At 37.4% G+C, this 14,282-nt stretch overlaps 3 protein-coding genes across 6 annotated transcripts in view; 1 reads left to right on the top strand and 2 right to left on the bottom strand.

Moving 5' to 3' along the window:
- Positions 1 to 14,282, bottom strand: part of LOC135713598 (uncharacterized) — a 101,208-nt gene that overhangs the window by 38,010 nt on the left and 48,916 nt on the right. The window lies entirely within an intron of this gene.
- On the bottom strand, positions 8,961 to 9,361 carry LOC135713602 (defensin-C-like). Its single transcript, XM_065236735.1, has 2 exons — positions 9,223 to 9,361; positions 8,961 to 9,157 (listed from the first exon to the last, which is right to left on the bottom strand). The coding sequence occupies exons 1-2, from the start codon at positions 9,359 to 9,361 to the stop codon at positions 8,961 to 8,963; spliced, it is 336 nt and encodes a 111-aa protein (XP_065092807.1).
- On the top strand, positions 11,214 to 11,611 carry LOC135713601 (defensin-C-like). Its single transcript, XM_065236734.1, has 2 exons — positions 11,214 to 11,352; positions 11,418 to 11,611. Exons 1-2 carry the CDS (start codon positions 11,214 to 11,216, stop codon positions 11,609 to 11,611), a joined length of 333 nt encoding a protein of 110 aa, XP_065092806.1.

The raw sequence follows: 14,282 nt of genomic DNA, 5'->3' as shown, positions 1-14,282 counted from the left end.
GACAAGCCAGCTGATCATGCTACCCGGCAAGAGCTTTGAATCTCACTCATCTTGCACACAATTCACACGCGTTTCTGCTATGCACGGTTCAACATTGATTTAAAAGCTTCGCGACACTTTACAAGCATTACAGCAAAAATTCACACGTCAGTCTTCAAGCGCAGCCTACTTCGATCTAGCTGATGCTGAACACTTTGTGTTCACAAATGTGGATGAATTTCGTATAAACAAGATCGTTGATTGGCAGATGCCCAAAGCCATCCAGGCCATGTTTATGTCACAGCCCAAAATGCATTCTTATATCACAGCTCCTAATATTTTTGAAAAAAAAAACTGCTGATCTAGGATCAGTTTCATAGATTTGCAACTTTTACGGATTTTCAGGAACTTCCAGAGGACGGCCCAAAATTCTTTCTTATATCACAGTTCCAGATCTGCGAAGCTCTGGGATCAGTTTCACAGATTTACACATTTACGGCCGGGTTCATGTTTATGTCACAACCTTAAATTATATCTTTTATCACAGTTCCATGTACTTTCGAATAAAAAAAAACTGGTTTTTTTTACAGTTGACAGATGAAATAAGGGATTCGTGGATTTTCCAATGTTTCGAGGACCGAAGAGAGTACCAGAGCTGAGCCAAAAAGTTGAGCACGTTTTTTCGGGACCTTCTGGTCTTAGAGCTACCTCTATGCCTCTACCAAACTGCTGATGAAAATCCAGTACCAATCGGTCGGTGAGATGAGTAAAATGATCGAGGAAATCTTTCATCCGTTTCATCTTATCGGGATGAAGATACGATTTCTTACAAAACAACGTACTAACTCACGAGGGTGTCGACTCAAAGTCGAAAATAAAATTCCCTAACTTTCTCTGTTTTTCTAGTCGGTTTTCAGAAAAATTCCAGTCATCAAAACTTCGTTATACCGTAGTGTAAATTAAGGTTAGTTTAAAATGCGCAGCAGGGTAAGCTTTCGAAAATATCAAGAATAGCATACTCATGACACGTACAACAGAACTTGATACTAATACAATTTTTACAGAACATATGACCGACTACCTACGAAGGATGTGAATAGGCCTAGAGCTATAAATACATACTATAATATAATAATGAATAACTACTGCTCACAACTAGGCTGTCATAATTTCACAGCCAAATAGAAATCAACCCGTAGACGATCCTTTCTCTTAACATATAAATTATTGTAAAATAGCAGAACAGTGATTATTCTTGCTTTGGCAAACGAACTGCTCATGCATTAGTCAGTTTCGTACTCTCTGGAACTCCATATGACAACCGCAGACATGGCAAAATAATTTAAGTTTAATTATCATTAAAATTTTATTCTCTCAGTGAGTTCACATTACAACGAGAAATTGCAAGTGTTGTGTTTATTTTCGGATTACGTTTAAAAATGTTTATCATTTGAGCAGAACAATTTTCTCCTGCAAACTCTCGGCTTCTTTTTGAGCATCTTGAGCTCTCGGAATCGAGACCTTCTTTCATACGACGATCCTTGTCTACATGGAAAGCGGATGCGATTTTTCAAACTCGCTGGATAAGTTCATTCAAAATTTGTAAGCTTTACAACCCGCCTGCATGAGATCTGACGTCGCGCTACGACTGACGCAATGTGGACGGAAGCGGAACGGAAACGGCGAGTTTGACAATTGACACAAATGACATCAAGATGCCTAACCGCAGTCGATTTGATTCTAATTAGTTTTCAATCCGACAAATAGGCTACTAAGATCGGGCTTTTCCGCTACCACTGCCGTTTCGCTGTCATTGCGCTTGGGCCTTGACTCTTCCCTCATGTTTTCAAAAAGATATTCTGCATTTACCGAAAAACCTCTCTCTGTATTGGCAACGCGATAAGCAGCAAATCATTTTCACAACCAACAATAGTATTGAATACGCCGACCAATAACCTGTGCCAAAAAACGTCTAATTGTTCCTTTTTGCGATCATATTGATCAAATGTGCTAATTTTACACGTGATGGAATCCATCTTTGACATAAAAGATGAGGCGTAAACAAAAATGTCATGTAATTTTAAGTGCTGCGAGACTGAAAAGTTCGTTACTCGACGAAAATTACGTTTGATTAAGCTATATTTCGCGTCTGTTATGACTCAAATTTATGTCAAAATTGACGCTCGTATATGTCGCTCTCAGAGCACCTAAATTTACACGAATTTTTCTAAGTGTGTGTGCAATATTGTTCAGATGATCAATATTAATGAACCTTTCCATAATGCCTCTAACAATTTGAGACATCGCGTTGTAAAAAAAGGCACCATAGGGTTATCCGACAGGAATTCGCATTGAAATGGCTCAACTTCGACAGCAACTGATTTGAAGAAAGCTAGCTTAATACCACGTTCAGTTATAACATGTTATAACGGCTGTCAAATAATTGCAACACAGAAACCACCATCAACGTACTATTAGTCAAGACATTCGAGACATTCAAACAGTTTTTTACATCTTGGTAGGAAGCTGACGTTGGTTCGATTTTGTCTTTCTGGACGCCTTGAATAAATTTTCGTATTTGCCCTCTGAACAGCAGCACTATTTTCCAACCATTGGTGACCGCAAAACTTTAACGGGAATATGGTAGATCCAGAATACATCGTGATAAACGCTCGTCTTGCTGGTACATCTTCGAAGATATTGTAGATACCACGCAAATATTTGACAACATCCCAACTGATACTGCGAACACTATCCTTGAATGCATTATGCAAAATATACAGCCCACAGCTTCCCAGATCTATCAGCTTCTCGCCACCTTTTTGTACCTCTAGCTTCAATTCACATTGGGCCCATCCATGGACACTTGCAGCAGCTTGTTCGAAGAGATACCGGTAAGGGCGTCCATAAACGCAGCGAGTAGATCTGATGCCCGGGATCTTCCCAAAAACTTTGACGTCATGCACTGATACAATTTCAAAGATAATTTTTATGTGTCCCACACATGATTTTTTGCAATGTGATCAACATAATTGTTTCCCTACTACACTAAAATTCCCTGACATTCCCTGACTTTCCAGATCATAAATAGAATTCCCTGACATTCAATGACTTTCCAGGTTTTTTCCAGGTAGTCGACACCCTGCTCACTTTTATTCTACAATTATGATGCTTAAAATATACACACGTTACAAAAGTTTCGACAAATTGGCGTTTGATTATTTTTTGTCCTGTTGATGGTCCCTTCCAATATCGATTTGTAGTGAACCCAAGTAACATTACAAGTTTTATAGAGGTTTTAAAGCATTCCACAAGTCTAAATCAAGGTCTACGGAACCCTCATAAATTCCCAAGTAACAAAATTCACTGTATTACTTGTATTAATAAATTAAATTTTATATGGAAAACAGTCTTTAGAATGTTCGATTGTAACATTGCAATACAAAGAGTGTTTGGAACGGAAACGACAATGCTATCAGTAGGCAAGCCATTGCACTGCAATAAAGGCAGAACATTGCCATCGCTGCGACACTGATAAGATCGAATGGATAATACTCCGAAGTGATTTTTCTTCGCTTTCTTCGAAGGAACTTTTTTTTAGTATAAAAGTAGCTACTTCCAATTTAGCAGACATCAGTTCCACCAGCCACTTTCTTCAGAAAACAATAAAGTTTCAAAACGAACTACAAACTCTTACCACAATGCAGCCCACTACCGCTGTTTGCTTTGCTTTGCTATGTCTAGCTGCTTGCATTTCAACTGGAAGTGCTCTTCCACAGGACGATAGTGCCCCAATTGGTGATGCGTTCGGTTTGAATATGGGTAAGTTTCAATTTGTGCGGCAGAAATTAGGAGCTAAAAATCATTATCCATTTTTTCAGAAGACCATGATGCCTTGGATCTTCCAAAGGACAAGCTTCCCCAAACACGTGGACGCTGTACAAACATTGGCCGATGCGTTCACGACCGTCTCTGCGATGCTAATTGCCAAAACTGGGGATACAAAGATGGATCGTGCAGTGGAAACTCTTGCATATGCTGCTCTTAGTTAGTGAAATTTCCGCACAGAGTTAATCTCGATATTGAAAGCTGACAATTATATGCTTCTTAAATAAATTGGTGAATTCAATTAAATGTCTCCCGATCAATCTTAAACAGTTTCGTTTTCATTTTTTTTATATTACACCACTGCGACCAGGAATTTGATCTATTGTAGTATATCCCGTGTCTTTAGTTTAGTGCACGTCGTATTACTCCATCACTATTGAAAAATGATGAAGTATTCGATTTTCATACAGTTGTCATTCTTGCCTTCATCGCAAGGAATCGATTCTAATTGAAAGGTCCCGCTATTTATACCCTTCAGAGTGTTGAAACACCCTCCAAAGGCGCCCCCCTTTGTCAGTCAAAACTGGATTCCTTAGCAACAAAAACAAACAATGACACCGATAATGACCATGCATCAGAACCCTAGCGTTAACCGCTTCAAACTAGGGAACAACGAATAGAATATTAGGAATCACATAGATGAAATTTTAGAGATGAACCAGCCTAAGGCTGAAAGTCTCGTTAATAAAGGAAAAAAAAAAAAAAAACATAGATGAATACTAACTCATGTTTTCCTTGTTTCAAGATCATCCTCGGTGGACAAAGCCGAGTCTTGTCACTATCAACAAGGCAATAAAAGTAACAAGGACTAAGATGTGTTCCTTGGATTACTGAAAAATCCTGTTCCCCTATTTTGATGTAGTCAGGACTAGGAATCGGTGGTAGATCTTACATCCCGTAACGTACCACGAAAAGGTGATCTACTCACGTTACGGTGCAAGTTCGTTTTCATTAGAATCAAATCAGTAGAAATTAAATGCATTGCACAGTGGGAAAGGAATGTAATCTAGTGGGACAAAATTAATATCATTGAAACGAAGGATTTCCGTTATATGGTGTTTTCGACGAAGTTCCTTATTGCAATAAGAATTCCTTTTAAACTGATAGTTAGATGTATTGCTCATATAGGGTTAAGTTTTTCAGGAGCTTAGTTTACCTAAAAATGCTCTAAAGCAAATTTTTATGAAAATTGCACATGGAAATGTGGAAGGATTAAAAAGGACCCAGACAACCAGAAGTCGTATAACAATGTACAGACAGTATCGCAAATTGCTACAGTTTAAGTTAAAATCGCATATTAGAATGGCATACCTCGCATTATGTTTAAGTTAAATCGTATAGAATGCAAATTTCCGACTTATATGCGATGACTCATTTTTCCGTCGTACTGTATCACAAATTTAATCGGATTACACCGTAAGACTTTTCAAATTGGATTTGTTATTACAGATCAAATCGGATATGATGTTAAATCAACTCGTTTAAAATTAAACGAAAATATGCACGTATATGGCCTCCACTTTTGTACGTATAAGCCATTTCTTTGCATTCTATACGACTTGTTTGTTTGTATATATGTTTGTATATCACGAAAACAACTTTGAATATACGTGCATTCTGGTTGTCTGGGGAGGACATTTTGTGGCAAATAGAGGACTTACAAAAAATGCTGAAAAAGAAAAACATGTACATTAGACCTGTTCATTTTAAACGAAATGTTCGGAATGTAACGGGTCAACCGTGATTACTGTTCGTCATGTTAATTTGTACTTCTGTGTAAATTTTCAGCAAAATCGGTGATGATTTTGAGGTGCTTCAAGTTAATTTTATGTTTTTCAGGTAATTTACGGCTTACAATATTTGTATCTCGAGACTGAAATAACGAAAACTGCTGTAACAACTTTCATAGCAAAGTTTAATGTGTCATGTATCAACTTTGTGACCAAAGGTTGACTATTCGAAGTGATTTTATTGAATTTTGACTTAGTTTCATGCTCGAAGATATCTTAAAATGTGAAGAATTTTAAAGTATTTGTTCTACGAATTTTCCACCCGTATGATATAAAAATGTGTAGTGTACGGCATAATGTTCCTCATATTGTTCTTGAAGTTTCATTCCAACATAGTTTTCGTGTTTATTTCATAGATTGAGAGATAAAAATCAGAAAAGAGGCCGTTTTAGCTAAAATTCACAAGACAACAGAACCAATAAAAGTCAATTAGATTGACAGAACATAGCTGCATTGCTTTTCAATGACGACCGATGACTGATTCATTGATATATGATTTTTCCATAACTATGAATCCTCAGTAGACGTGTTTTTTTTATCAAAGGCAAGTGTCACTCGAGCCATTCAAAATATTCGTTATTTTATAAATTGCTGTTATGGTTCGAGTGACACTTGCCTTTGATAAAAAAACACGTCTACTGAGGATTCATATTTATGAAAAATCATATATCAATGAAACAGTCATCGGTCGTCATTGAAAAGCAATGCAACTATGTTCTGTCAATCTAATTGACTTTTATTGGTTCTGTTGTCTTGTGAATTTTAGCTAAAACGGCCTCTTTTCTGATTTTTATCTCTCAATCTATGAAATAAACACGAAAACTATGTTGGAATGAAACTTCTAGAACAATATGAGGAACATTATGCCGTACACTACACATTTTTATATCATACAAGTGGAAAATTCGTAGAACAAATACTTTAAAATTCTTCACATTTCAAGATATCTTCGAGCATGAAACTAAGTCAAAATTCAATAAAATCACTTCGAATAGTCAACCTTTGGTCACAAAGTTGATACATGACACATTAAACTTTGCTATGAAAGTTGTTACAGCAGTTTTCGTTATTTCAGTCTCGAGATACAAATATTGTAAGCCGTAAATTACCTTAAAAACATAAAATTAACTTGAAGCACCTCAAAATCATCACCGATTTTGCTGAAAATTTACACAGAAGTACAAATTAACATGACGAACAGTAATCACGGTTGACCCGTTACATTCCGAACATTTCGTTTAAAATGAACAGGTCTAATGTACATGTATGGAAACAATAGTTACAATAGAAACTTTCCAATACTGTCAATAGAGATTAGTGACGTTTGAGGCACGCACACTAGCAAGTGCATCGCCGTGTAAAGTTATTTATTATTGTCCTTTGGGTAACCTAAAAAATGTATAAAATTACATCGGTCAAAATTAGTTGGACACGATTTGTTATGTTTTATATGAAAACATGGTATGCTGAATCCGCTTAATCCAATAGTGATTATGTACATCCACTAGTGAATCATGCAGATATTACGTGAAAACGGAAGAAGGCTACGTATGTTTTCACGTAACTCTAACGTGAATTTTTTTTTTTCTAGTTATATTTGGACAACAAAAAATATGAATTTGATGAAAATTTTGAAAAAACATGAGAAAAATGCTCCTAAATTAATAGACATAGAAAAATCTTGAGCAACATGTGAAAACGGTCTATGTGATAAATGTAAATAATGACGTTAAACGACGATTTCGACCATCTACACCACGTGTCACTTCCTCTATCATAGCGATGTTCAACCTGTTTTGTTTCATTTCCATTTCGAAAATTGCTCGCCACCATTCCCTCTCCAACATACTAGTTAGATAGTGAAATACAAGACCAATTAGACTAACACGCGTTACAATGCATAATCACATACACTGTCGGAAGAATACTAGCGTCCCTTGAATTGTTATCAATTTTACGCATTTTTAAAGGTTTATACGTTTGTGATGCGCTTTGTGAAAACCCTTATTATTTTTTTAAATTATAAGTTAACGTGAAACCTACGCCTCAACACTTTAAGCAAACGTTCTAATAGCTCCCGCAAGCCATCTTCGACGTCTAGTGTAGTACAATGTTTTGATTTCATTTGCATAAAATCCAGATCCGCACAAACAACATGACAGCAGCACTAGCAAGGTTAATCCCACAATATTACCAAGGACCAAGTCCAAGCAAGACGATTCTAGCCGCAGAGAAGATTTTGATTTGCTGCCATGAGATGCGCGCGTAGATAGAAAGAAGATTGATGAAGATTTTTATCCATTATATGCATTGTACAGTCATCCTTCAATTAAGGGTATTCAGAAAAAGCAATGTTTGTTATGCTCCAGACCTCATATTTTCAAAGCCCTATAATTTACTGAGAAATAGAGTCATTTAGCCTCATCAAAGTGAACTCAATCGATCACTAGACCGAATTGTGAATAGTGAGAGATCAATTATTACGAACTGAATTAAGAAATTGGTTAAGAAATCTTTAACTTGATTACAAATGCGATCTAGGGGAAATTCTTGGGAACCTCGAAACAAGAAAATATGTTAACACTATCTATACTGTAGTCAAATAAATCTCAAGAGCCTATGATTTTTGATTTGTGACAAATATAATTTTTCGTTGAAACACAGAACTAGAATTTTTCATCAATCATAATCATTACCAATGCATTGGTTGATGAAGACCTGCAGCTTTTGAGTGTTCTCCGCTAATACAAACCACGTCTCACTAGCGTATTACAACACATTTCACGTTTGAATCGTAAACGTGGACTTATCAGGTTAGATCTCCAAACATTTCGAAAACTCGCACGATGTCACCCCGAGGAGTTATTTATTTTGTTTAGCTAGATTGCTGATCTGGTGCTCTGTGTCATAGTCTATAGATCCGGGCGGTTAGACATGGAATTCGCGAAATTCGCTCTTTCTGAAATCTTTGGCCAACCAACTAACCAAAATCTAGCTTTTTAATTTAAATTCCAACAAAAATGCTTGAATGCTGGAATTCTGGAATAGCTACTCAATATAACCGCCAATGATTGTTTTTGAATATGATTTGTTATAGTCGTTCATCTAACCACACGATCACGAAATCCACTGGATGGAATTTAGGGAACTCGTAGACTAGCTGAAGTAAAAGTACAGAAAACGTATTTTGAATATTCATTTTATTTTAGAACCATTTTTATTTTTATATCAAATGACGAAAACTTTTTTTTGTATTTTAATTTACAACCGTCTAAAGATAATTCATTAAATCACCCAACAACCCTATTTACGGCAGACACAAACTCTCTTTGCGTTACAGTATCCTCCTCTGGATCCACGAGCCAGACAATGAAGAGCACAGAATGTGGTCGTTCCATTGATGACGTCACAGCTTATACGAAGTTGCGGACCAACTTCTTCATCCGGAAGCTCGACGGATACCTGTCCATCTATTTCTGCTTCTTCTTCTTCAATACTCACTGGAAGTTTTTGTTTTCATAGTTGATTCAAAATAGAACGAATTTTGTGATGTAACTATACTTACTCATATTCTCAGCTTCAACGTACTCGATGGCTACATCGTCAGACAATGCTCCAACATCTTGCGGGAAGGCACTTCCAGTTGAGACGATCGCACCAAGGCAAATCAGAGCCAAGCAAACGACTTTGGTTGTGGGCTGCATTTTGCTTCAGTTTGGCTTGTTGTTTGTTGCTGATTGATTTCCTTAGAAAATGTATCTAGTAGAACTGATACCCATCACTGAGACCGTAGGGATATTATATACTAAGAGGGAGCTTTTGTTTGTAGATAGAGCGTTTAATCACTTTGGTATTGTATCGCTTGTGAACTTCCGTACGTACTCTTATCAGCAGCAGTGCCATGCTCTGGGGGACCTTGTGCAGTGAAATTTAAATTGGCAGATTTCTTTGTTAATTACGATTATTTCATATCAGAGTTAAGACTAACCTAGCCATTAGGGTGCCAATGAAATGTATGGGGGAAAACTGGTCATCGAATTTTTCAAACCGACCATATACAAAATGTTCATTGCCTCGAAAAAAAAAACCTTATGCAAAATTTGGTCTCAATCGGACAGTTCGATTGAGGGTGTTCGGTCGATGAAACAAGGTACGCACTCATCTTATTTCCCTTCAAAGTTAAGGGAGCAGATGAGTTTGCTGGTCGAAAGATCATATAGGATTACCTGGGTCCCCTCACATTGCTCCATCGCAGGCAATGAGAAGGCAGACTCTCTTGCAAAGGTGGGCGCTCAATAAGGCAAGATGATTTTTTCCCATTAGTACGTCAGAGTTCTCTTCCAAGTTGGCAAAACGATTGGACAAGTAATTATCTTGGGCGGTGGTTACATTCCATTAATCCAAATGTTTCTTCGAGAGCGTGGTTCAAAGGTCTGGATGTAAGTTGGGGATTGATTCGCGTGATGTCAAGACTTGTGTCCAACCACTACTCGCTAGACGCACATCTCTACAAAATAAACCTCGTTGACAGCAATATATGTAGGTGCAGAACCGGTTATGATGACACCGATCACGCAGTTGGGCATTGCCCAGGTAATGACGCCTCCAGAGCACGACTATTGGACACCCTAGTGGCCCGAGGTAGACAACCCTTCCGTGAAGTAAGAGATGTATTGGGAACCCGTGATCTTCCCTACATGCAGGCGATCTACGAATTCCTTTGTTTGTCTGATGTTAGAGTTTGATGTGACCATCCCCTCCTTTCCACACATTTTCCAGCCATTGTGTCCCTGTCTTATTATCCACCTTTTCCAGCATTTGGTCATACGTTTGAGAGTAGTATCTGAAGGAGGCTTCAGAAACCTATTTCCTACCTAGTTCCTTCCAATCGAAATTGTTACCTATTAGACCCCGAGCCCGCCACGAGTAATTGGTACCTAATACTAACCTAGATTCGTCAATCTGAGACTAAGAAAACACTCAAAATGAAGGATTTTGAAAAATTTCCAAGATCCCACATCAGTGCTGCACAATCTCGACAATGCACGGTGATATTGACTATTCTGCTTTGGTCACTCATTTGAGCTAACTGTCACAGTCAAGGCAAACCATGTCAATTGTTTTCCGTCACCATAAATCATGTCCGATTGAGACCAAATTTCGCATAAGGTTTTTTGTTTTCGAGGCAATGAACATTTTGTACATGGTCGGTTTGAAAAATTTGATGACCAGTTTTCCCCCATACATTTCATTGGCACCCTAATGGCTAGGTTAGCCTTAACTCTGATATAAAATAATCATAATTAACAAAGAAATCTGCCAATTTAAATTTCACTGCACAAGGTCCCCTCCAGAGCATGGCACTGCTACTGATAAGAGTACGTACGGAAGTTCACAAGCGATACGATACCAAAGTGATTAAACGCTCTATCTACAAACAAAAGCTCCCTCTTAGTATATAACATCCCTACGCTCTCAGTTATGGGTATCAGTTCTACTAGATACATTTTCTAAGGAAATCAATCAGCAACAAACAGCAAACCAAACTGAAGCAAAATGCAGCCCACAACCAAAGTCGTTTGCTTGGCTCTGATTTGCCTTGGTGCGATCGTCTCAATTGGAAGTGCCTTCCCGCAAGATGTTGGAGCATTGTCTGACGATGTAGCCATCGAGTACGTTGAAGCTGAGAATATGAGTAAGTATAGTTACATCACTAAATTCGTTCTATTTTGAATCAACTATGAAAACAAAAACTTCCAGTGAATATTGAAGAAGAAGCAGAAGTAGATGGACAGGCATCCGTCGAGCTTCCGGATGAAGAAGTTGGTCCGCAACTTCGTATAAGCTGTGACGTCATCAATGGAACGACCACATTCTGTGCTCTTCATTGTCTGGCTCGTGGATCCAGAGGAGGATACTGTAACGCAAAGAGAGTTTGTGTCTGCCGTAAATAGGGTTGTTGGGTGATTTACTAAATTATCTTTAGATGGTTGTAAATTAAAAAAAAAAAAAAACGTTTATGACATTTGATACAAAAATAAAAATGGTTCTTAAATAAAATGAATATTCAAAATACGTTTTCTGTACTTTTGCTTCAGCTAGTCTACGAGTGTCCTGAATTCCATCCAATGGACTTCGTGATCGTGTGGTTAGATGAACAACTATAACAAATCATATTCAAAAACAATCATTGGCGGTTATATTGAGTAGCTATTCCAGCATTCCAGCATTCAAGCATTTTTGTTGGAATTTAAATTAAAAAGAAGGGTCAGTTGTCACCATAGCTGGATTTTGGTTACTTGGTTGGCCCATTTCAGCAAGAGCAAATTTTGTGAATTCTATGTCTAACCGCCCGGATCTATGCACCAGCAATCTGGCTAAGAAACAAAATAAATAACTCATCGGGGTGACATCGTGCGAGTTTACGAAATGTTTGGAGATCTAACCTGATAAGTCCACGTTTACGATTCAAACGTGAAATGTGTTGTAATACGCTAGCGAGACGTGGTTTGTATTAGCGGAGAACACTCAAAAGCTGCAGGTCTTCATCAACCAATGCATTGGTAATGATTATGATTGAAGAAAAATTCTAGTTCTGTGTCTTTTTTTACAAATCTAAGATCACGAAAAATTTTATTTGTCACAAATCAAAAACCATAGGCTCTTGAGATTTATTTTACTTCAGAATAGATAGTGTTAACATATTTTCTTATTTCTCCTAGATCGCATTTGTAATCAAGTTTAAGATTTCTTAAACAATTTCTTAATTCAGTTCGTAATAATTGATCTCTCACTATTCACAATTTGGTCTAATGATCCATTGAGTTCACTTTGATGAGGCTAAATGACTCTATTTCTCAGTAAATTATAGGGCTTTGAAAATATGAGGTCTGGAGCATAATAAACATTACTTTTTCTGAATACCCTTAATTGTGGGATGACCGTACAACGCATATAATGGATAAAAATCTTCATCAATCATCTTTCTATCTACCCGCGCATCTCATGGCAGCAAATCAAAATCTTCCCTGCGGCTAGAATCGTCTTGGTTGGACTTGGTCCTTGGTGAAATTGTGGGATTAACCTTGGTAGTGCTGCTGTCATTCGTATCATGTTTTTTTGTGTGGATCTGGATTTATGCAAATGAAAACAAAATAGTGTACTACACTAGACGTCGAAGATGGCATGCGGGAGCTATTATAACGTTAACTTTTAATTAAAACATTTAATAAGGGTTTTCACATAGCGCATCGAAACGTATAAACCTTAAAAAATGCGTAAAATTTATTACAATTCAAGGGACTCTAGTATTCTTACGACAGTGTATGTAATTATGCATTGTAACGCGTGTTAGTCTAATTGGTCTTGTATTTCACTATCTAACTAGTATGTTGGAGAGGAAATGGTGGTGAGCAATTTCCGAAATGGAAATGACACAAAACAGGTTGAACATCGCTATGATAGAGGAAGTGACACGTGGTGTAGATGGTCGAAATCGCCGTTTAACGTCATTATTTACATTTATCACATAGACCGTTTTCACATGTTGCTCAAGATTATTCTATGTCTGTTAATTTAGGAGCATTTTTCTCATGTTTTTCAAAATTTTCATCAAATTCATATTTTTTGTTGTCCAAATATAATTCGAAAAAAAAAATCACGTTAGAGTTACGTGAAAACATACGTAACTTTCTTCCGTTTTCACGTAAAATTTGCATGATTCACTGGTAGATGTACATAATCACTATTGGATTCAGCGGATTCAGCATACCATGTTTTCATGTACGTGTGTAAAACATAACAAATCGTGTCCAACTAATTTTGACAGATGTAATTTTATACATTTTTAGGTTACCCAAAGGACAATAATAAACAACTTTACACGGCGATGCACTTGCTAGCACAAACGAAGTGACAGACGGAGCGGCTCGAAAACTTTGGTGACTAACCTGCTATTGCAATTTTTCAGTGTACCACATGGCAACACCACTACCACTGGATTGTACCACATGGCAACACTACTACTGGATTGAACTAGCATTTTCACCAAATGTACTAGAATGTTTTGGTTCTATCTCTTTCACTCTACTCAAAACTGGAATGCATAAAAAAATGACAAAATGATATACACTCTTTGCACACTGTCAAAGAATCATTGTACACAAAATCAACTTTGTGCAAAACCAAAACAAAAATACTATCCCATCTGGTGGATGATGGCACAAGCTTCTAAGAAAATTCTATTACAGCAAACCACAATATTTTAATTGATTTCTTCGCCAGTTAGTCGTCTGTCACTTCGTTTGTGCTTGCTAGTGTGCGTGCCTCAAACGTCACTAATATCTATTGACAGTATTGGAAAGTTTCTATTGTAAGGGGCTGTCCATAAACTACGTAGACAGTTTAGGGAGGGGGGGGGGGGGGTTGACAATTATCCACGGCCCATACAAATTTTAAAAATTTTGTATGGATAATTGTCTACACAGGGGGAGGGGGGGGGGTCGAGAATCCCAAAAAACTGTCTACGTAGCTTATGAACAGGCCCTAACTAGAGTTACCATACATGTACATGTTTTCCTTTTTCAGCATTTTTTGCAAGTCCTCTATTTGCCATAAAATGTCCTC

The sequence above is a fragment of the Ochlerotatus camptorhynchus genome, unplaced genomic scaffold (assembly GCF_037179485.1).
Source record: "Ochlerotatus camptorhynchus isolate MF236.1 unplaced genomic scaffold, CSIRO-AGI_Acam_v1.1 ptg000573l, whole genome shotgun sequence".
Lineage (NCBI taxonomy): Eukaryota > Metazoa > Arthropoda > Insecta > Diptera > Culicidae > Ochlerotatus > Ochlerotatus camptorhynchus.
Note: the sequence above shows the minus strand (reverse complement) of the source record. Positions and strands in the feature narration are given on the sequence as shown.